The following is a 22588-nucleotide window of genomic DNA, read 5'->3' as shown; positions in this document are numbered from 1 at the left end:
TCCTCTGGTGCATTACCTCTGGCCCATGGTGCGCCTCTGGAAGGAGAGTTCTTAATAAACTAAATGCTCAAGTGCTAAGCTGACTTTGGTGGCAGAGTGACCGAAGGTTGAAAAGAAGTATGGGCACCTCAATTCCAACATCAGAACTCTCATGAGATGGACATGTGGTTCCTTCTGAGTCCAACCCCTGGTTCACCAACCTTCCCTTCATGTCTGCGAACTCAGCCCCTAAACGCACATGCACACACACATATACACACTGACAGCTATGTTGGGAGAAGTAGCTGAGAGAAGTTTCACTCGTAAGTAATTTGTGCAAAACTAGTGTCTCAACGAAGTTTAGAATATATGTGGCCACCACATATAGCTGTGCAGGTTGTGCACTGCATACAGACTACAATGGGAATAAGGCCCCCAGCTCTGTGCAGTGTACCATCTGCACAATTGCACATGGCAGCCCTATGGGCACTCTATAAATATTTGTATAATTTTGCTATGAAAGAAAGAGGCCTGGGCTGTGTTGGCTAATCTAACAAAGCAGGCTGTGAAAGAGCATGATGAGGGAGCAAAGAGGAAGAGCAGGAACGAGAATGAAAGGAATCACTTGTAAAAGGAGCAGCAGTAATTCCCTTCCAGTGCCTCATCTGAAGCACTGGCTGCTCCCTGTGCTGATGTTGCATTTTATCCCTTGATGGATTCTAGAGCAGAAACCACAACAAAACCCTCAATGTTCCATTCATTCCACCTGTACTGTTACTACAATAGAAGTAATAAGATGCAATGTTAAAATATTCAATTTATTGACATTTTGTGAAAGTGTCATGTCTGTTTTTCATATCTATAGAGACATAATTATAAAAATTACCTTATAATTTCATGTTTTTTCCATTGACCTTTTCTTTTTCTGCTTTTCCTCACATTCATTCCCCTGAGAAAGGGGGAGACAGATGATGTGCAAGATTGAAGAAATTAAAGGAGGATTTGACATGAAGGGAGAGAGCCAGAGGGCAAAAAGAAAAATAGTGGGGAAAAGTGGAAGAGAGATCATTAGGCAGAGGGAAAGTGAAGAAGAAAGACAACAGCCAAAAGCAGGAGAGAAAAAAAGGCACAGAAGGAGAGAGAACTTAATTTGTGTCTTAAATGCAAATGATGTTCTATCCACTTCATCACAAATGTCTTTATTTTTTCCAATGGATCCGATTGTAAAATTTCACAAACAGTTTGCCTTTTAAGGTCCTTCCACCCTCTCTCTTTTTAGCCTGGGTTTCATAAACAAAGAATGAACCTGACTGCTTAGGATTCCAAGGAATTTCATTAGCAATAGTTAAGAGGAAAGTAGACAAGAAAGCTGGGTAGGGTGGGGAGGACATGCCCAGATTTCATAAGTGATTTTCCCTTTTCTTCTTTTCTCAAATCTCTATCCATCGTCTCATTTCTTTCCATTTTGGAAAAACACCATAGGATTATACATAGGCCTATGGTTTGGGCTCACTGTAGAGAAATCAGCAAAGTGAAGAAGAATAAAGCGTAGAAAGATGAGAAATTGAAAGTCAAGAAAGGAGAGAGATGGACTCAGATCCAGAGAGACAAGCTACCCTGCCTCGTAGCCTTTTCCTAAAAACAGGACATTTGAAGAGCCGCTTTACCCAAAACCTTACTCAGAAAGGAGAACAAGCATAATTCTTTCAAACTGCTGAGAGGTTCGAGAGATGAATTAGAGACCATAGTCCCCCTCTAGACTGCCCAGGAGTTGGGTGAATGTGACTCTGATGAGGTTCGTGGTACCAGGGATTTGTTTTACTACGGTGGGGAGCAATTGATATTCTGGCTTCTGCCTAGAATAAAAATTGGAATGACAGACTCGTTTTTAGTCTAGATTCAGTCTAAATTCAATGGGACCAGGGATTAAGATTCTACTAATCTTTGCTTTTCTTGGGGTAAAGAGTGTTAAGTGTGAGTAAGAGATTATGAAAGGAGAAAAAGATGTGATTCAGAGGAGTGTGAAAAGGGGGAAAGAAATGCTAATCAGAGGGAAAATGGAAAAACTATACAATCCTAAGTAAGGAAAAATGGGAAGATAGAAGAGAGAAAAGTAGAAAGAATAAGAAAGTACATGAAAGAAAATAGAGAAAATAATTAATACTTTGTGAGAATCGCGTGCTAAATTTATACATTGTACCATCCTCGTGATTTAACAAGCTCAGAGTGGATTTTTTCTCCATATTTTCTGTATCTTTTCTTAGCTCCTCATTTCCAGAGCCCCATCTTAAACTGCCTGCCAAATTTTAAAAGATGGGCCACAAGGACCACAAACATATCAGCTTATAAATTCATGACAGCAGGAAGGGCCTTGGGACAGCTCATCGTGCCCTCCTCATTCCCCACCCATATGCACGCCCATTTGATAGTTGAGGAAACTGAGGCCCAGAGAGATTAAAAGACACGTTCATGGAACAGAGGAAGTGCAGTTAGAACTCAAACCTAGGACTTTTGATTCTGAGTTCAGTGTTGAATAGCTGAATTCTTCATCTTTTCCTTCCAAATTTCCTCCGATTCCGTTTCCTAGCTTGTTTCATGGACCCACTACCTCCTAGTCATGTTGTCTCCCAAACTCTGTCATCCTCAATTTTTATTCTCTTGTCCCTACAGGTAGTTAGTCAATAAATCTTGTTGACTGTATATTTGTGTCCTTGCTTCCATCTGGCGGTGTCTTGCCTGGTTAGACTGTAGACTCGTTAGACTGGAAGACGGCTCTTCACCTGGACTGTTTCAATGGCTTCCTACCTCTAGCCTCCTCCAGCTTCTCTTAGAGATTGCAGTCAGAGCCATCGTCCGAAAATGTAACACTATGTCATCATTTACCCATGTTTCAGTGGCTCCTCCTTACCTACCAAGAAGTACTATCCCGTCTCCTTAGCACGGCCTGAGACCTCTGTAATCTGGCTGCTGCCTTGCTCTCCAGGTGCTTCTCTCACTACTCCTAAATTGAACATACCCAGAATGGTTCTATCCCTTTGACTTTGTTCACACCATTCCCTATATCCGGGCTATTCTTGTTTCTCTTTTCCTCACTCAAAGGCTGCCTCCTTCATAGAATCTTTCACGATTTTCTCTCTTGAGCTAAAACTAGGTTCTCCACTTTTAAAGCACCTGTAACATTCCGATTTATGTTAATTGTGCATACATTTTCAGGCCAGGTAATGTTCTGCTATTTATTTGTTTTTAATCTCTCCCAGAGCCTGCCAGAATGCCTCATATAATAGATAGGAATTGAATGCTTGTTCAGTTGAACAAAATTGAGTTTGTGCCAGAAGACAGGTGAAAGAATCAGTCATGTATAGGATGAAAATAAAAGCATTGATATCCTACACTAATTTTAAATTTCCATGGCTTGAATAACAAGTGCTTCAGAATATATGTAGAATGTACTGATTATATGCTAAGGCACTAATTATGTGTTAGTGATAAGGCTGCTGCTAGATATATCCTTGCCTTTAGAAAATAAGAGGGAAATATTTGCAAGTTGGACATCCCTGGAACTTCTGGAAATTTACTTTGATTTCTTTTTGAAATAAAATTTGGGGTAGATTAATGGATGATAGATGAAAATTGATAGATGGAAATTCTATCTACTGCAAAGGAGATTTTGCATTTTTCTTATAAACTATGATAGCATTTCCCTACACGTTTCCATGTTCAATACTTTAGATTGGAATATAGGTAAAGCTACAGTACAGTGAAGTTCATCTGGTCTTTTGGACACTAAAGCCCAGTAGTAAGCCTCAAAGATAGATACCATTTGTATAAACACCTCTCCTCTAACCATTTGCTTTTTTTTGTCGGACTCTTGCAAATGTGACTAAAAATGCCTTCAAGTGTTCTTGGTTTTTAAAATGGATGTATTTTTTTTTCTCTCCACTTAAGTCCAGTGAAATATCCTCTATGTCCCTTCCATGATGTTCTTTTCTGTGCATGACTGGAGCTGAGTTTATTCCACCCCCTAGGGTAGATGGTGACTTAGAAATGGGTCAGGAGTCAGCAAGGGGAGAGCTCTCCACCGGTGCCTCTACGACAGCCTCCACATCAAAAGGGCGTTACAAGTTAAAGATCCTGAGACACGGTACTACGTAAAGAAAAAACTGTTGAAAGAAGCATTAAATGGCATTACCTGACAGCAAAGCAGAGGCCAATGATGTAAGTAATAAGAAAAGAGGGGCTAGGTGGATTTAGATTTACCAAGAAATTTAGCTGTGGACCACTTCCCTTCCAAATCTTCAAGGATAAGCGGCCCCATTGTTGTTGGGGTTCTCCTTAGCCTGGGAGTGGCTGATCCCCAAGGAGTCCGATTCAGAGAACTAGGAAGCGAACTCTACCAGCACAGAAAAAAGTGATGTCTACCTCTTGAAAGACAGCATGAGGAAGGCTGTGAGGAAGAGTTTCTCCAGTGAAGGATTTAGAATGGAGAAAGGCAGGAAAGGGAATGCATGAAAACATCTAGCTGGATTCCTTAGCTCTTAACTACTCTATTCCAGGACCCAGAGGTGACTGCTGGATAGCAGGGATCACAAAGAAATGCAGGGCATTTGTTCCATACCTGAATGAGTTCTCGTGCTCCTGTAAAAATAAACAGCACATTTCAAAAGTTTGCCAGGGTAACCACAAACATTAGGAAAGAATTACTAAGTATGAGATAATTGGCCATTCTCTAAATGCTTTGTAGGCAGTAATGAAACGTGTTTAGCAAGCCCAGGGTGTTATTGATTATAGTACATATTAGAGTAAAATTACCTAAATTTCTGTAACACACAAGCTACCCAACCTGTAAAAGCCATAAAAGTGAATTGTATGTAATAACATGTAATCTATTTTTATTGTACCTGTCACCTCTCACTCACTGAGGCTGCAGGCATCCCTGTCCCGCAGTCTCTCCAGCCCTGGAAACGCTTCTGGGGTTGGGACTGAGAGAAGCTGACTGCTGATACTCAGGGCTTTCACGTAAATAGAGGCAATTGTGTTGGGAAATAGGCTCTCAGAGAGACCTGAGGTACATTCTGGAATGGATGGGTGCCTGGGCTGGTGAGTTGCCCACATCTGCTAGCTTCTTCACCCCAATCTCTACGGCCCTGATGGGGAGACAGTACATGGGAATCTTGCAGGTGAATAACACACCCCGGTATTTGCCCAAGTTATTACATTTCTTATGGCTTAGTGGATAAAATAGGAGACTGACTGTCAGATTTTCCAGACTACTTCACTTTCAGAAATGTCTTTGGCTAAAGAAGTTTGTTTTTGGCAATCCTGATTTTTAAAATTAATAACAAAAATTAAAATACTTATTTTCTTAACCTCATTGACAAGCTAAAACATAAACTTGAGTCACTTAATTTTCACCAAATCTGTTTCTTGGCCACATTTTCAATAACAATTTTGGTATTGAAAGTATTGCTGTGTTTGAGGTAAAGCAAGCATTTGGGAAGAATAATTACCCTTACATAATATCTTCCCAGACAAATACACAAAAACAGAATTATGACCCATTTTAAGGAGTCTGGCAAATACATACAATTCAAGTTCTACAATGGATCTTTCCAAAGTAAAGGTTAAATTAGTAATTTTCTGAGATGTTTGCAGATAAATGCTCATGGAGCTTCACCAAATAAGTCTGGTGATTTAAATGAAGATTGAGCTTAATGATAAAGTTATCAAGAGACTGAGAAATACCAAGTAAAAGTACTCTAAAAAATAGATATAAATTAAAGTAAAGCCTGCCATTATCCTCTTTAAAACAAAGGGAAGAATCACAGTAGCGCTATTGTCAAGGTGTGAGGAATATAAATGCTTTTTTTTTTTTTTTTGAGGAAGATTAGCCCTGAGCTAACTACTGCCAATCCTCCTCTTTTTGCTGAGGAAGACTGGCCCTGAGCTAACATCTGTGCCCATCTTCCTCTACTTTATACGTGGGACGCCTACCACAGGATGGCTTTTGCCAAGTGGTGCCATGTCTGCATCCGGATTCCAAACGAGCGAACCCCGGGCCGCCTAGAAGCAGGACATGTGAACTTAACCGCTGCGCCACTGGGCCAGCCCCAGGAATATAAATGCTTTATAAGGTAAATCCTTCATTTCCAAAGGACTTAAAGTGACATATGGAAGTCTCCATAGTCTCACTCGTCCAGATTTAAATTGTTCAATTTACATTTTAAAGACTAATGAATCTGAGGACAAAATATTCAACAAGGTCATTGTTTCATTTTTTTTTTTCATTGTTCCAAAGTACAGGGTTATCAAGTGTCACTGAAATCCGCGGTCTTGGAGAAAAAAAAATGTAGAATTTATTTATCACTCTCACAGTATCTTGACAATCCTACAAATGTCCCAAGAATAAAGCATCAGTGAATTCCATTCTGTTCTTAGATAGGACATCTTTCATTCATAATGAACATTCTTAAATTGGGCTCTGGATGATAATTATGTTCCCCATGCAAACAGGAAATAAAAAAGAATGTATACTTAATTGAATTGGGCTTCAGAGGATTACTTAGAACCAAAATTTGGTTTTTGCTTTGTTTTTCTTTGTTTATCTATTTATTTCTTCCTCCTCAGTAGAATCAGCATATAAATGATATAAGCTGAAAGACTTGAGGGCAGGGCCTTGACAAATTTGGGATTCACTAACCTTCAAGATTCTTTTTATCTATAAAATTCTATCGTTTTTGCTATTTATATAGGGATTCATTTTCTCATCATTTCTAATAGTGATCATATTAGAGAAACTAACAAAACATTGCACCTGCAGAGCATTTTTCATCCTAAAAATTTAAGTTATCCTTATAATTTTCATATTTTGAAAAGCCAATAAGAGCTAATCTGACTCAGATGATTTTTAGGGAAGTGAGACTATTCTGTATTTGATGGTGGATACATGTCACCATGCATGGGTCAAAACCCACAGAATTGTCCAACACAAAGAGTGAACTTTAAACTAGGGACTATACTTAATAATGTATCAATATTGTCCATTAATTGTTACAAATGTACCACACTAATGCAAGATGTTAATAATAGGGGACACTGGGGTGGTGGGAGAGTGGGGAGGTGGCAGTGGGGTGGGTGTGTGGAGCTCTATGTACCATTTGATCAATAATTCTGTAAGTCTAAAACAATACTTTTTAAAAAGTAAAGTCTATTATTTTGTTTTTCCAAGGCAAAAAAAGCTAATCTAATGCTTCAGGATACCTATTATGTGCAAAAGGGCAAAGAAAGAAGAAGTTGAAATGATTTAAACAGATAACCTTGTGAGAGTTTGAATTGTGGTGTGTTTCTGAAGCCTTAGACAAGGGCAGGACATAGAATGTGAGACATGTGAATGAAATAAAGCAGAAGGGAGACGTCAGAGTGATCAGACCTGATCAATTATTGTTTAGGATAGATTGCTAAATTGGATGGACTTATTTTTATCTTGTTTATTTTTTAGAAAACTTACACTGTTCTATGAAAGCCAGGCTCGTGCATAGTAGCAAAAGGTACGTTTTCTACTGAGTGGCACCTGCTTCTGTTCCTCTGCGTCTTGTCTTCCTTTCTCCCATCTCTCACTACATCTGACTGATGGTTGCTCTTTCTATTTCCCCTCCTTACTCTCCCTCTCTCCTGGTTTTTTTCTTTATCTTTGTCCTTCTTTCTCCTCTAACACATCAGGTTTACCAGTAGCCCTCCTGGTCATGTAGTTCCACTGAAAGAACTCAGTGGTTACCATCAAGAAATAATAGGTCAGTGTTCTGGGGGTAATTTCTCTATTTCAACTACTTCACCCTCAACTTGAAGAAGGAAATTTCTTGAACATGAACCAAACTTTTATATATTTTTTCTTTTTTGAATCCAAATTTCAGAGCTCTTGTCATATAGGAATAAATCCTGAAGAAGTTTCCCTTGATTTTGAGCCGACAGTTTTTCCTGTGGCTATAGAGGGGAATCCTTATTTTGGCTATAGAGCCTCAGGAGAAACCCTCACAAGAGAGGAATACTTGTTAAACCCTACTTTGTACCTAGGGTTGGCTTCTCCTAAGAGAACAGCTCTCAAACTTGAGCAAGCGTTAGAACCGCCGGGAGGTCTACTCAATATGGAATGCAGAGCTTATGATGCAGTAGGATGGGGTGGGCCTGAGAATTGACGTCTCTAACCAGTTCCCAGGTGATACTGCTGACCAGCCACACGGTGAGAGCGACTAGTATAGAAACTAAGCTATCTAACGATGCTTTGCTTGAGCAGATAACCAAAAGTATTGTAATCATAATCGTAATCAAGATCCACCAGCACCTTGAATGTGCTGGCAGTTGGCTCTAGAATTTCAAGGAATGCAGCAGCCCAGGGGCTGAAGCAAACGTTATTCTGATTTCAAGGCTTGTGGATATCCTAAGGATCGTCCATATTCCTTTGGTTACCTTAATCCCTACTTAATGAGGAAATGTTAAAAAGAAAGCCAATTTTGAATACTTAATCCTCAGCTTACTAAGCTATTTTTGAGTAAGGTTGTTTTTGTTTTTGTTTTGGACAGAAAGCCAACTTTCCGTCTTTCCCTTTTTTTTTCTTTTGTGAGGAAGATTGGTCCTGAGCTAACGTCTGTGCCAATCTTCCTCCATTTTGCATGTGGGATGCACCACAGCATGGCTTGGTGAGCGGTGTGTAGGTCTGCACCCAGGATTCGAATCAGCAAACCCTGGGCTGCCAAAGCAGAGCACATGAACTTAACCACTATGCCACCGGGCCAGCCTGAGCCAACTTTCTTCTTATCTACACTATTGGAAATGAATGATTAGTGACAATAATCGTCATTTACTGAGCATGTAATACGTCCCAAGCCCTTTGCATATTTTATTGCTCTATTTCTCAGAACCTTATAGCATACCAGGTGTGTTTACATTTTCTCCACCACACTCCTTTAAGGAAGCCCCCAGAGCACACTCATTTTTGACTTCACCATGCCTTCTGTCATTACATTAGCAGTAGATTAAAAGATAAGAAACATGCACGGGTCTTGACCTCTGGCAGGAGAATGTCTAAGGTCTCCAAGACAAATGGCTTAATGTTTGTTTTTGAGAGGCTCCCAGGGACAAAGACTCCACTACCTTCAGAAACTAGTCCTACTGTTTATTAATATCTAATCAATGATATGCATTTATTTTATTGGGCTTTTTATTTATTGGTTGATTGCTGTGTTACTTTACTATAAAATAAAGTTCTTCGTGTTTAGCTAAAATAGTTTTTATTTCAAATCTACTTTTTAAATTTAGCCTTCTATGGAATTCCTCATACACTGAAGATGGTAATTGTCAACTATTAGCATTTTCTTCTTCAATTTAAACATCCTCAATTTATTTATTGCATTAAAAATATTTAGTAAGTTTTACTTTTTCCCCAGTTCCTCTCTAGGTTCAGTTTACTGGGTAGTCTACTGAAAAGATGACTTCAGAAGTCCTGTGTGGTATAGAATCATCTTTTTACTGTATTCAACACGAGTCAAATCTACATTAGATTTGTGTTCAGTCTGGTCTAGAATCCAAACCTTTCCTTCCTCCCTCCTTCCCCCCTCTCCCTATTTTTACCTGTCTATTCTTTTTTTAGAGAGATAACCATGTACCTGGCATTGTGAACTTTTTAATATCAGCTTATTTAATCCCTACAACTCTGCATGGTAGGTATTATTTCCATTTTACAAATGAGGAAACTGAGACCTAAACAAATTGAGTAACTTGTCTAAGATCACACAGCTAGTAAGAGTAGAAGAGCCAGGATTTTGACCCAGGGTTGTCTGGCTGCAAATCTCTTTCTCTAGCTGTTGTGTCTGACAATTAATGCATCCAATTAATGCATCCTAGCATCAGTTTGATTTTTAAATTATATCTGTAATCAACTGTACAATAAAAATGTAATAGAAACATCTATCAATTATAACAAATATCCATTCCTTTAGTCACCAACTATGCCCAAACTCTGTGGTTTCTTCCCGTCCTGTAGTAGAAATATAATACCACTGTATACATATTTTTTGAAATTTTACTTTTCTAGTTTATAATTCCTTATTAGCACTTTTCATTAAAATTCTCCGATTGCTTTTCCTAATGGGGATCTGCTGTTTCACTAAATTAGTGTACGATTCCTAGTTAGCCATTCTCCTACCAGTGGTTGTTTGGATTACTTACAGGTTTTAATTACAAAATACTATGTTCAAATAAGTTATTTTTTTCCCTTTTGAATTATTTCTTTGATGTGCATTCCTGTAAATCAAGGGGTAGTAACCATTTGTGGTGTGAACTGCCGAATCGCTCTGCAGAAAGCTCCCCTCCCCCCCTTTACAGTGACACCCTCAGTGTTAGAAACAGCTAATGAAAAGCCAAGTGGTAATGGCTTAGCTTGTATTTCTTTAATTATTAGTGAGACTGATCTATTTTTAAGTATTTATTTGTTTTCTGGAGTAAATTTTCTATTCATAACCTTGAATTATTTTTTAATTGGATCCTTTATAAATTCCTATCAGCTACCTCTATATACAGGATGTAAAAGCTTTATAGATTACCTATTTATTATTATTTTCCCATTGTGTTGTTATGTATTCATAGACATATGTATTTATTTAGTTACTTAAAATGATTTATTTGGCAGATATTTATAACTGCTATGCAATCAATCAGCTTGGAACGCTCTTCCGTTAGAGCTCCACACTTGCTTCAAATCTTGGTTCAAATGTCCCTTCCTCGGAGAAGCCGTGCCTGACCACTTAAAAAAATATCCATCCTCCCTCCTTAAATCACTCTCTGTTCTGTTACTTTATTGTTTTTTATCACAGCACATGCCAGCTGGCATAAAGATTGTATTTGCTCATTTTCTATATCCTCCACTAGAATGAAACACTCCACAAGATAAGGACTTAATTGTTTTCAGGGCTGTGTCCTCAGTGCCTAGCACACAGAAGGTGCTCAGTAAATACGACTGAATGAATGAATGAAACTTTGACATTGAGAATTTCCTCTGTTGCTTCAGCAACAAGAAAAGATCTTTCCTCTGCAACTGAGGCAATGCTCCACTCCATTTGCTTCTGGTTGATTTTGGTTAGCTTTCAAGTATTTTACTCTTTCCTCATCTGAAAATGTTTTGTGTTACAGCATGAATCTTTGACCAACATTTTCCAGACTTTTGCTGAACCCGTATCAATCTATTTTTATAGCTTTATTTCTATATTCTAAACTTTGCATTGGTGTTTGGGATGGCCATTTAATTATAATATGGCTTAAGATTTTATAGGATCAAGTCCCCTTGAGCCATTTTCCATCCTCAGTAGTTTCCTTGAGATTCTTACCCCTATCTTTTCCACATAATTTTATGATTTCTGTGAGATACCATATTGAGATAATTGGTATTGTATTACATCTAAAAATCAATTTAGGAAGGCTCGTCATCTTTCCTATCTTAAATCTATCAGCCCAGAGAGAGACCTTATGTTTCCTTATTCATGTTGCCTTTTACTTCTGCCATTAGTTTTGTAATTCCGTGTATGTAGAGCTCTTATCACTCTTACTAAATATTTGATTTTTATTGTTGCTTTTGAAAATATGTTCTCTTTTTTCAATGCATTTTTGGTTTGTTAATAAAATCATGAGACAAAATTATTTTTTTGTGAATTTATCTTGTAATCTGTAACCTTCCTAAAATTGTTTATAAACTAATATTTTTGATGATTTTCAAAATATTAGTTTCCATTTGCAAAGAGTGATTTTAAAAATCTCTTATATTTATTTTTTGTACTTCTTTGTCCTCTTGCAATTGCTAGACCCACTTAAATTATATTATATAGAAATGTTAATGGGAACATCCTTAATTTGTTCCAAGTTTTAAGTAGAACTCTTCTAGAATTTCTTCATTAAAAATAATGTTGGCTCTGGGGCTGGCCCCGTGGCCAAGTGGTTAAGTTCACGTGCTCTGCTTCGGTGGCCCAGGGTTTCACTGGTTTGGATCCTGGGCAAGGACGTGGCACTGCTCATCAGGCCATGCTGAGGTGGCATCCCACATAGCACAACCAGAGGCACTCACAACTAGCATGTACAGCTATGTACTGGGCGGGGTTTGGAGAGAAGAAGAAAGAAAAAGCCAGCCGGTGGCGCAGCGGTTAAGTGTGCACGTTCCGCTTCTCGGTGGCACAAGGTTCGCCGGTTTAGATCCCAGGTGCGAACATGGCACCACTTGGCCAAAGCCATGCCATGGTAGGCGTGCCATGGATAAAGTAGAGGAAGATGGGCATGGATGTTAGCTCAGGGCCAGGCTTCCTCAGCAAAAAGAGGAGGATTGGCGGTAGTTAGTTCAGGACTAATCTTGAAAGGAAGAAGAAAGAAAGAAAGGAAGGAAGGAAGGAAGGAAGGAAGGAAGGAAGGAAGGAAGGAAGGAAGAAAGAAAGAAAGAAAGAAAACTGGCAACAGATGTTAGCTCAGGTGCCAATCTTAACCAAAAAAATAACTAATGTTGGCTCTGGTTTGGAAAAATATTCTTTACTGTGTTGAAGAAAAACTCTTCTCTATTTTGTGGGTCTTTATTAAGAATATAAAAATCTATCAAATGTGTGTAAAGTATCATGACTTTTCTGTTCTTCTATATTTAAATAATGACTTACCTTGACAGTTTCTTTAATTTTATATTAAGCTCTCTATATTTTGCCTGCCATGATTCTAGGAATTTAGCAATTATTGTCACAAGTAAGATTAATCTAGAATTTTCTTTCTTGCATTGTTTTTGTCAGGCTTTACAATCCAGACAAATTATTTGCTTCGTAAGATTAGGAAAACAAAACGTTTTTCCGTATTTAAAAGAAAACATTACATGAAACAGAGATAATTCTTAGAGTAGCTGAAAAACTGTCCAGTAAAAGTCGTAACTATGTCCTTTTCTTTATGGAACTCTTGGATAAATTGTTCTGTTTTCAGTTTCTGATGGAGCCTGTTTTGCTTCTTTGCATTTTTGTTAAAGTCATTTATTTAATTTAGAGTTTCCCAGTTATTAAAGAAAACTCGTATATCATCTTTCTCAATAATATTTTACTATTCTTCCTATTAGTTGATGTAACACTTTTTAGGTTTCCAATTTTATCCTTTTAAAAAAAATAGTTGTCCAGTGATTTGCCTGTTTTGTCATTCTTTTTGAAGAATCAGCCAAACTCTTTTTAAGCCCTTCAAATTATTTAACATTTTTCTAGTTTATTTCTCTTTTTTGGTTTATTTTTCCTGTCCCTTTTTTATATTTAAAAAGAATTTAGACGTAATTCATTACATTCCTCATTTTCATCCTTGCTAACAGAAGCATTTAGATCTCTAAATTTTTCTCTGGTTTCTTTTTAGAAGTTACTCCAGAATGATTGGATTAACTTCTGTCTTTATAACACTACAATGCTTTCTCACATTCAGCTTGCAAACAAGCTATTAAAATTATGAAAATTTTGGATTTGGATTCTTAGGTTATTAGTTGGAAACATAGAGAAGAATCAGGGCTCTATAGAGAAGAAAACATAGAGAAGTATAAGGATAAAAGGAGTAGTACCCTTGATAATCACTCTAGAGATCAACACTCCTAACTCCAAAATGTAGTCACTGTTTCTATTCTATTTGCTTCTGCACACATAGCTGACACCAGGCAGATTGCCAAGAATGCCAAATGCATGGTGTGAAAATAAAAATTCGCCAAGGTTGATCCAAGTGTGGATAGAGTTGACTCTGTCGTCCTTCAGTTACGCTGTATCTGTGTCTGAGAGTCTTCAGCAAACGCCCGGGTTGCAGGGACTGTAAAGCGAACATTTACTTACATTACTGCACGCCTTAGCCTCCCTGGCATTTCCCTGCCTCACGTACCTGGAATCTGCAGCCTTGAGAGCCACGTTGTTAAAATCAGTTGTCCTTATTTCAGAGGTTTTATCGCTCATCTCTTTAGATGTATTTGTCTCATTTTCCTCTGGAGTCACAGTAGTATGAAAACATTTTTCACCTTCAAAATTCAGTGTTATGTTTGAGATGGTGACAGAGTTTGAAGATTCTTTTAACTCATTCTTTGTTTTTGAATCTTGTGGACACTCAGGCTTCAGAATGTTTTCCAGTTTTTCCTTTGAAAATAATAAGTGGCAGCAAATCAGGTAACAGAACAGGAGCATACAGAGACAGATTCTTTGTGGAGCAGGATCTAAAACAGTGGTTGTTTCATTCATGTACACTGAGCGCCCTCCAGCACGCAGGCGCGGGAATGAGGGCGTGAGGCTTCCTGTTGCATGGCCATTGGGAAGAGGCCACGTGGGCGTTGAGCTGCCAGTGAGGGCACCTGACACAGCACATTCAGAAGCTCATGTGATCGTGTACACCAGTGTCACCTCACACAAGAAAATTAGTACTTAATTACAGCATTCCTCTCCCTGAAAGTTTTCTGGAAACGCTTTGCCACCTTCTGCGCAGTCTGAGGTTGCTCTTGATTTAAGAGCGTCTAATAGGTGACAGGAGTTGGAGGTTCATAGGAATACAAAGAGTTTGTTTTTCAAAAGGCTCAGAACCTGTGTCTAAAACTTATTACCCTAAAATCTTTCCCGTTCTCCTAATTTCCTGGTTTCTGTTAAGGCACCACTTCTCCTAGTTGCTCACTGCCTTCCTCAGAATCTCTCTCAGGCTTCAGAGAACTGGCCAGCCGGTCCTAGAGACCCTGTCTCCACAACATCCCTCGCATCTGCTTCTCTTCCTTTCATTGCCACTGCCTAGTCCGTCACCTCTATTGCATTCCCTTGAAAATCATGCAATAATCTTCTTCCTTAAAGATAAAACATTTTTTCTGACAAGTATACATAGTTATTGTAGAATATGTAGAAAATCCTGTAAGATATAAAGTGAAAGGAAGAACATTATTGCTTGCTTGATGCCACTGGCCAGAAATAACTACTCTTATGGCACATTTCATTCTGTTCTTTTTGTCCATTTATTTATTTTGTATGTGTTTACTTTGTGATCATATTGCAGTTCTGTATCCTACATTTTTCACCTAATGACTTATTAAAAGCGTTTTCCTCATCTAATTAAAAGTCATGTAAAACTACTTAAATTTTTGCTAATTAAAATTTATTTTTATTGTAGGTAACAGAAAATTCAGAAAAATGTAAAGAAAAAGACATGAATTGTCTGTTATCCCACAATCTAGAAATAAACTGCCGTTATGAATATGACTTTTTCCCTTTCTATTGTCTATGTTCATGTAAATATATTTTTATATAATAGGGATCATATTCATTTTTTAGTCAACTTTATGTCATGAACATTTCACCAAGTAAAGAAAAATTCTTCAACAATTTTAAAATTTAACATGAACATTTCTCCAAGTAAAGAAAAATTCAACAATTTTAATGTCTACAGAGCAGTCATTCATTTAACAAATATTTACTGAGTGGCTATGATCTTGCCAGTTACTATGGTTGCTCCAGAACAAGATAAGTATAGTACCTGCCCTTCAAGGATTTTAATTCGTTTATCCATCCCCTGTCGTGAATGTTTAGGTTACTTCCATATTTTTATAAACATGGTATAGATGTGATATGATCAACATCTGTATAGCTATACCTTCATTTCTATGTCTGATTAATTCCTTAAGAAAAATTCCTAGAAGTGGAATCACTGAGTCAAAGGGTGTAAACATTTTTAGGTTCTTGATTCATAATGATTTCAGGAAAGTTTGCCCCCATTCTCACCCCTACCGTGAATCTATATGAATTTCAAGTTGACCGCACCTTTACTAATATTGACCGCTTTTATTCTTTTAATTAACAGTTTTATAGGTTAAATGTTTCCCTAGGTTTGCATTTCTTTGATTATTAGTAAGGTTTAACTTTTCCACTATATTCGTTAGTGGTTTCTTCTTCTGTGAAATGCCTATCCTTGTCCTTTGCCATTTTTCTAGTGTGGGACCACGGAGGTTTTCAGCAGTAGTTTTCAAACTTGTCTCTTTACCTACAACCCATCCTGTGATCAGATTCATCTTTTAAAAACATGGCTCCTTCATTCTCTCAGACGGAAGCCTTTGGTGGCTAAGGTTTGCCCAGAGAGTGAAGTCCACACTTCTTAATTTGGCATTCAAGGTTTCCAAGCAACTTTCTATCCTATATATCCTAATATTCTCCATGTATATTATACTCCAGCCAAACTGCACTAACCCTTTTTAGATAGGGCTCTGTGTTTTTCCATTTTCCGGCCTTTTCTAAAGCCACTCACCTTTTTTTCTTGGCATTTTATTCTCCTATTTCCGTCCTTACTTTTACCTATTTAAATTTCACCCATCCTTCAATGTACTGCATACTTTTATTTCATTTAAACCTCAAAATAGCCCTTACTTTACACTGCCTATTTCAGGAGACATCTGACAACTCCTTTACACCAGGGCTTGGGGATCCCTGAACCTTTAACATTATTAAAATTAGGTTACTCAGAGTAAATTCCATAGCATTTTGGTAATCAACGTCAGGTAGCTAACCAAGAAGCGTGATCTTGATTACCACTCTTGTTCTTAGTTACCAGAGAGTGAGAGTCTTCCATGTCACATACCTCCTCCTCCTGCTTGGCCCTTAGTATGTCATCACCTTCAACCACCTCTGTGACCTCTGCGTGGTTTGTGACATCACAGAGGTCTCTGACTTCTGTGACAATTTTTACATCCGGAACCTCTGTGACCTCATTTTCTGGAATATCCGTGATGTCGGTGACATCGGTGTTGTCTGTGAATTCTGAGAAATCAATGCTTTCTATGGCATGTACGGTGTCTATATATGTGTACATGTGTTGGGGCTGTACAGCTGTGAAGGCAGCAATATCCATGATGTCCAGGGAGCTTGTGATCTCTGTGCTATTGGTGATTTCCGAGAGGCTTGAGAATTCTGACATTTTGGAAGCTTTGGCTTTCTCCTGATTCAAAAGGGAGATGAGTTCCACCCATTGACAAAATAAGGTGTCCTGTTCGTGCGCAGGGGCACAGAGCTGTAGGTAGTAGGCTCGGCCACTCACCAACTTTACTTTGAGGCGCATGTTCTCAGCATCGTGCACAGAAACAGTCACAAACTGCAGAGGGAGAAACCTGGAAAAAGACACAAATGTCATCTGGAGGCCTGATTGGAGACTGTCAATGGCGTTTCCTTTCATGTGGTGCAGCAGTCTCAAGAGTGAGACTCCAGAAAACAGGCTTGTCTCCCTGACCCGCCTGGTAGGTGCAGGCCAGGGCTGGGGCGGTACCTTCTTGTGGCTACCGTGTTCCCGGTCTGGTCCTTTGCTTGTGAGACCCCAGACTGATTTTTAGTACGTGTAATCAGGCTCCTGAGGGCCATCTCACCCAAATCATACTCCTAAGATTCTCATGAACTAAAAAATCAGAATATCAACTATTTACCATGAGAAGTTGTCCCATTTAGTTAGTCATGCAAAGCAGAGACTTAAAGAAGTTGAGTGATTCACTCTAGGTCATACAGCAAGCGAGTGGCTTGAGGTAAGACCAGAGCTAATGCTGATGGAAGCTGGGATGCTGAGGGGAGAGGGCCATGTTCTAGAGAGGCAGTTTATTATGAGTCTTCAATTCCTTAGGTTTAATTTTTTAAAAATTAACTGCCTGTTTGACTGCCAGGTTGTCATAAACTATTTTCCCAGACTTTAAGGACACGACTCTTTGTCATTTGCAGCAAGCAGTACAAATGAGATGCTTACTTGGAGCCACTGTCATCGGTGCTTCTATTTTCAGCTCCTTGGGGTAAAGCATAGCTTCTTAGAGATCCTTAACCCCTTCCCTTTGTAACTCACCTGGTGAGCACCAGTTTCTCTGGAGAAGGAGATGTCAGGAGACTTTGAAACAGGGGTTCTGTATCTTTCCGGGCTGCGGGTGTCGGATGTGCCAGCAGCATCACGTTGGGGGTCCCATGGCTGGGACTGGAAGAGCAGATGGCTACAGTCACCCAGTTGGCTTGGTTGTGAAGGTAAATGGATTCACCTCTCCTGTTGACCTAGAGCAGAGAACAGGAAGAGGAGTTTTCTGATACAGTGCATGGCCCTGAGAGCCTTGCTTGCCTGAGTAGTGTAGGAAATAAAGGAGAAATGAACCATGACCCATTTATGCAGTTGCTTGTTCTTATGAATTCTTGGAGATATCTCAGCGAACAGGCAGACACAGTCCCTGACCCCTGGGGGTCTCCCAGGGAAGGTGAACATCAAACAAGCATGTCATTGATGATTATTTTAAGAAGTGTTACCAAGTACAAGTTCAGGGTGCTGTGCTGTGAAGAACATAACAGGAGACTTGACCCAGAGAGGGCTGCAGGCAGCGGTATGCTGGTAAATGCGGAACGACTGTCTCTTGGAAGATACATACACGTAAGTGTATTATAAATTTTACTGATATAAAAGATGAGGAGCACATAATTTACAAATAATGATATACAATACTCTCTATTTTAAATTTCACATGCCCAATTGATTCTTACAGAAGTCTTCATTGGCCTTTGCCATACTCTTGAATCCATAACCTTAAGAACATAGATAATAGTAAAATGTAGTAAAATAATAGGAATCATGAGTTTGGAGTATTTGTTGCCTTTGTTTTGAATATAATTTGTTTGTAAGTTTATACTATTTAATTTTTAATAGTAGCTGTGTTTAACAACTGACTTGCAAACTTCCTGAATACTTGCCCATTGGCTGGCTCCAGCACACCCTGGACAAAGGGTCAGAGAACTCTCCCCTGAAGAAGAGACCTCTAGCTGAGACCTGAACAATGTGAGGGAGAAACTGGCTGGGTGGACAAGAGATCTTTACAGACAGAGGCACAGCATATGCAAACCCCCCAAGTCCAAGAATCTTGGCCAGTAAAATCTCTGCCAGTTGGAAGTTGAGGAGACTGGAAAGTGGGTAGACAGGGATGTGAAGGAAGCCAGAGAGGGGCAACGCCTGGTTTCTCAGCTGTAGATTAACTGGTTTAAAAAAATTAATCACTTAAAAACAAGTATACTTCCGAAGAAATCCTGAGAAAAAAGAACAAAGCTGGAGGTATCACAATCCCTGATTTCAAAATATACTACAAAGCTATAGTAATCAAAACAGCATGGTACCAGTACAAAAACAGACATACAGACCAATGGAACAGGACTGAAAGCCCAGAAATAAAACCACACATCTACGGACAACCAATTTTTGACAAAGGAGCCAAGAACATATAATAGAGAAAGAAAGGAAAGTCACTTCAGTAAATGGTGTTGGGAAAACTGGACAGCCACATGCAAAAGAATGAAACTAGACCATTATCTTACACCATACACAAAAGTTAACTCAAAATGGTGGCCGGCCTGGTGTCACAGTGGTTAAGTGTGCATGTACCACTTCGGCAGCCCGAGGTTTGCTGGTTGGGATCCCAGGTGTGGACATGGCACCGCTTGGCATGCCATGCTGTGGTAGGCGTCCCCCATATAAAGTAGAAGAAGATGGGAACAGATGTTAGCTCAGGGTCAGTCTTCCTCAGAAAAAAGAGGAGGATTGGCAGTAGTTAGCTCAGGGCTAATCTCCCCCCCCCCCAAAAAAAAATTAACTCAAAATGGATTAAAGACTTGAATGTAAGACCTGAAACCATAAAACTTCTAGAAGAAAACGTGGGTGGTACGCTCTTTGACATCGGTCTTAGCAGTATCTTTTTGAATATCATGTCTCCTCAAGCAAGGGAAACAGAAGAAAAAATGAACAAATGTGACTCCATTAGACTAAAAAGCTTCTGTACGGCAAAGGAAACCATGAACAAAACGAAAAGACAATTCACCAACTGGGAGAAAATATTTGCAAATCATATATCTGACAAGAGGTCAATTTCCAAAATATATAAAGAACTCATACAACTGAATAACAAAAAAATGAACAACTCAATCAAAACATGGGCAGAGGATATGAACATTTTTCCAAAGAGATACAGATGGCCAACAGGCACATGAAAAGATGTTCAACATCACTAATTATTAGGGAAATGCAAATCAAAATTACAATGAGATATCACCTCATGCCCATCAGAATGGCTTTTATTAAAAAGATGAGAAATAACAAGTGTTGGAGAAGACGTGGAGAAAAGGGAACTCTCATTCACAGCGGGTGGGAATGCAAACTGGTGCAGCCACTGTGGAAAAACAGTATGGAGATTTCTCAAAAAATTAAGAATAGAACTACCAAGTGATCCAGCTATTCCACTTCTGGATATTTATCCAAAGAACCTGCAAACATGAATTGGAAAAGATATATGCACCCCTGTGTTCATTGCAGCATTATTCATAATAGCCAAGACTTGGAAGCAACCTACGTACCCCTCAACAGATGAATGGATAAAGGAAATGTGGCATATATATATATATATATATATATATATATATATATATATATATAGTGGAATACTATTTAGCCATAAAAAAGATGAGATCGTCCCATTTGAGACAACATGGATGGACCATGAGTGTATTATGCTAGGTAAAGTAAGGCAGACAGAGAAAGACAAATACCATATGATTTCACTCATATGTGGAAGATAAACAAATAAGCACATAGATACAGAGAGCAGATTGTAGTTACCAGAGGGGAGGGGAGGTGGGTAAGGGGGGCAAAAGGGGAAGGGGCACATGTGTACAGCCACAGATGGAAACTAGAGTTTTGGTGGTGAACATGATGCAGTCTATATAGAAACTAAAGTATAATAATGTACACCTGAAATTTACGTAATGTTATAAACCAATGTGACCTCAATAAAAAACAAAACAAAACAAAAACACAAATATACTAAGAAAGAGGTTAGAGCCCATAGTATTGATTACCTACCCAAAGCCATGCCACTTTTCTTCCTGATTAACAGGATTCTGTATCCATCCCTGAGGAATGGTGCCCCAGCTCAGGGCTTAAATCCTGATTAACCCAAGCCAGTCATGGTGATCCCGTCCCCTTGCCAGTGATTGCTTTCAGCAGGGACATGTGACCCAGGCCTGCCGATGAGACACTAGCGGGGGTCTCCCGGTGGCTCTGGCACAGGATTTCTCAGCCTCACAAAGAGCTGCAAGGATGAGACGCATCTCTTCTGTTGCTGGAAGCTCTCATTGTCCTGTTTGCACGTGATGTCCTGAGAGGAGCTAACTTGAGGGTGATAGAGCAAAAAGAGAGAACCTGGGTCCTCGATGACTCCCCACGAGTGAGCTGATGCCCTGTGGCTCTTTCACTCTCTCTGAGATAACTGTTGTTCTTTTTCATTTAAACTTGTTGAGTCAGGAACCTTGGTAACTTGCTGGCAAAGACATCCCAACCATGAGAGGTTGTGCATGTTGATGAGAATAACTTATCCAATTATCACATCAGGCCATGTCTGGGCTATAGAATGCTAATTACCTCCCCGAGTGCTCATTAGAGCATGCAAAAGGTTATTTGAAAAGGGTGCAAGAAGAGTATGAAAAGTCAAATAAGACTATTAGTAGAAAAGAAGCATATGTCAGGTAAAGTACATCAAAGGATGACTGACTGATTCCATGTGTTCTGAGGCATCACTTAAACATTAGCGTTCTTCCAGGCATCGCCTCCCACCTATGGTGTTCTGGAGGTGATGAGGTGTCCCTCGTACCTGGGTCTCAGGGTAGAGCACATGTTTATGGGAGACGGAAGAAGTGCCTGATGTCTTCCCTGCTGCCCCTCCGTGGAATCAGCCGAGGAGCTTCTTGAATGGGTTTGTTTCCTGTTAGACTTGGTTGTGGCATTTCCATGAAGTTTAGGGGTGTGGCTCACACCATTGAACTCATTTCCCTATTTCTTTGTCTGAATATTTTAATGTTGAATGTTTAGAGGAAAGTTAGAACTGCTGCTCCCAAATGCACTGAAATGTAGTTTCATTCATAATGTGGGCACATTTTTATGAGAAGGAAACTTTTCTCCCTGACACAATTTGACGTTTATGTTTTACCTTCAGGACTAAAAGCCAAAATTCATTTTAATCCCTCATTTTGTCATACATGTCAGTCTTTAAAATGTCTTCTAAGTCTAAGAAAGGAATTATCTGAATGCTTTCCTGTGGCAAGATATTCTAAAAATGGCTATAATCTCTTCATGTAATTTTGGGAAGATTATGATGGAATGACAATTACATTGGAGTTAGGACAGAATTCCTAGGTAAGAATTTGTTGAGAAAACTTGAGATAATTTTCCTTTAAGGTTATAATTATTTTAAGTTGTTTAAAGCTACGAACTATTGTCTTTAATTGTATCATACCTTCCCTTGCCACATTACAACAATTCTCCTCCCAGTCTTTTCAGTTGTCTTTGGGAAAATTAATTACTGAAGTTATTGGAACATAAGTCAGTGCTTAAATATTATTTACCTGGATAAAATTGCTCTCTAATATGGGAGGAGATACAAAAGGGGCATACTCTCCTTCGTCCAACATGTTCTGAAGCCCTCCTGGATCTTGGGAGCGTGGGACGTAGATGGCATCTTGCTCATTGATCCTCGTGGTAGACTTCCTGTTGCTTTTCTTCATTGTGCTTACACAAAAAC

At 39.0% G+C, this 22588-nt stretch overlaps 1 protein-coding gene across 1 annotated transcript; it reads right to left on the bottom strand.

The window, feature by feature from the left end:
• Nucleotides 1-4562: 4562 nt before the first annotated feature.
• On the bottom strand, nt 4563-22571 carry GARIN2 (golgi associated RAB2 interactor family member 2). The gene is made up of 5 exons (XM_046647736.1): nt 22413-22571; nt 17839-18038; nt 16600-17125; nt 13885-14132; nt 4563-4614 (listed from the first exon to the last, which is right to left on the bottom strand). Exons 1-5 carry the CDS (start codon nt 22569-22571, stop codon nt 4563-4565), a joined length of 1185 nt encoding a protein of 394 aa, XP_046503692.1.
• Between the last annotated feature and the right edge of the window lie 17 nt (nt 22572-22588).

This window comes from Equus quagga, chromosome 20, assembly GCF_021613505.1.
Source record: "Equus quagga isolate Etosha38 chromosome 20, UCLA_HA_Equagga_1.0, whole genome shotgun sequence".
In the NCBI taxonomy this organism is placed as follows: Eukaryota; Metazoa; Chordata; class Mammalia; order Perissodactyla; family Equidae; genus Equus; species Equus quagga.
Note: the sequence above shows the minus strand (reverse complement) of the source record. Positions and strands in the feature narration are given on the sequence as shown.

Bases quoted from the DNA above. Each gene is read 5' to 3' on its own strand.
- GARIN2 (XM_046647736.1), bottom strand. From the start codon at position 22,571: ATGAAGAAAAGCAACAGGAAGTCTACCACGAGGATCAATGAGCAAGAT. The intron at 18,039-22,412 runs GTAAATAATATT...TCTCTGCTCTAG, and splicing joins TAGAGAGCAATTTTATCCAG to GTCAACAGGAGAGGTGAATC. The intron at 14,133-16,599 runs GTATGTGACATG...TTATTTTCAAAG, and splicing joins GGGCCAAGCAGGAGGAGGAG to GAAAAACTGGAAAACATTCT.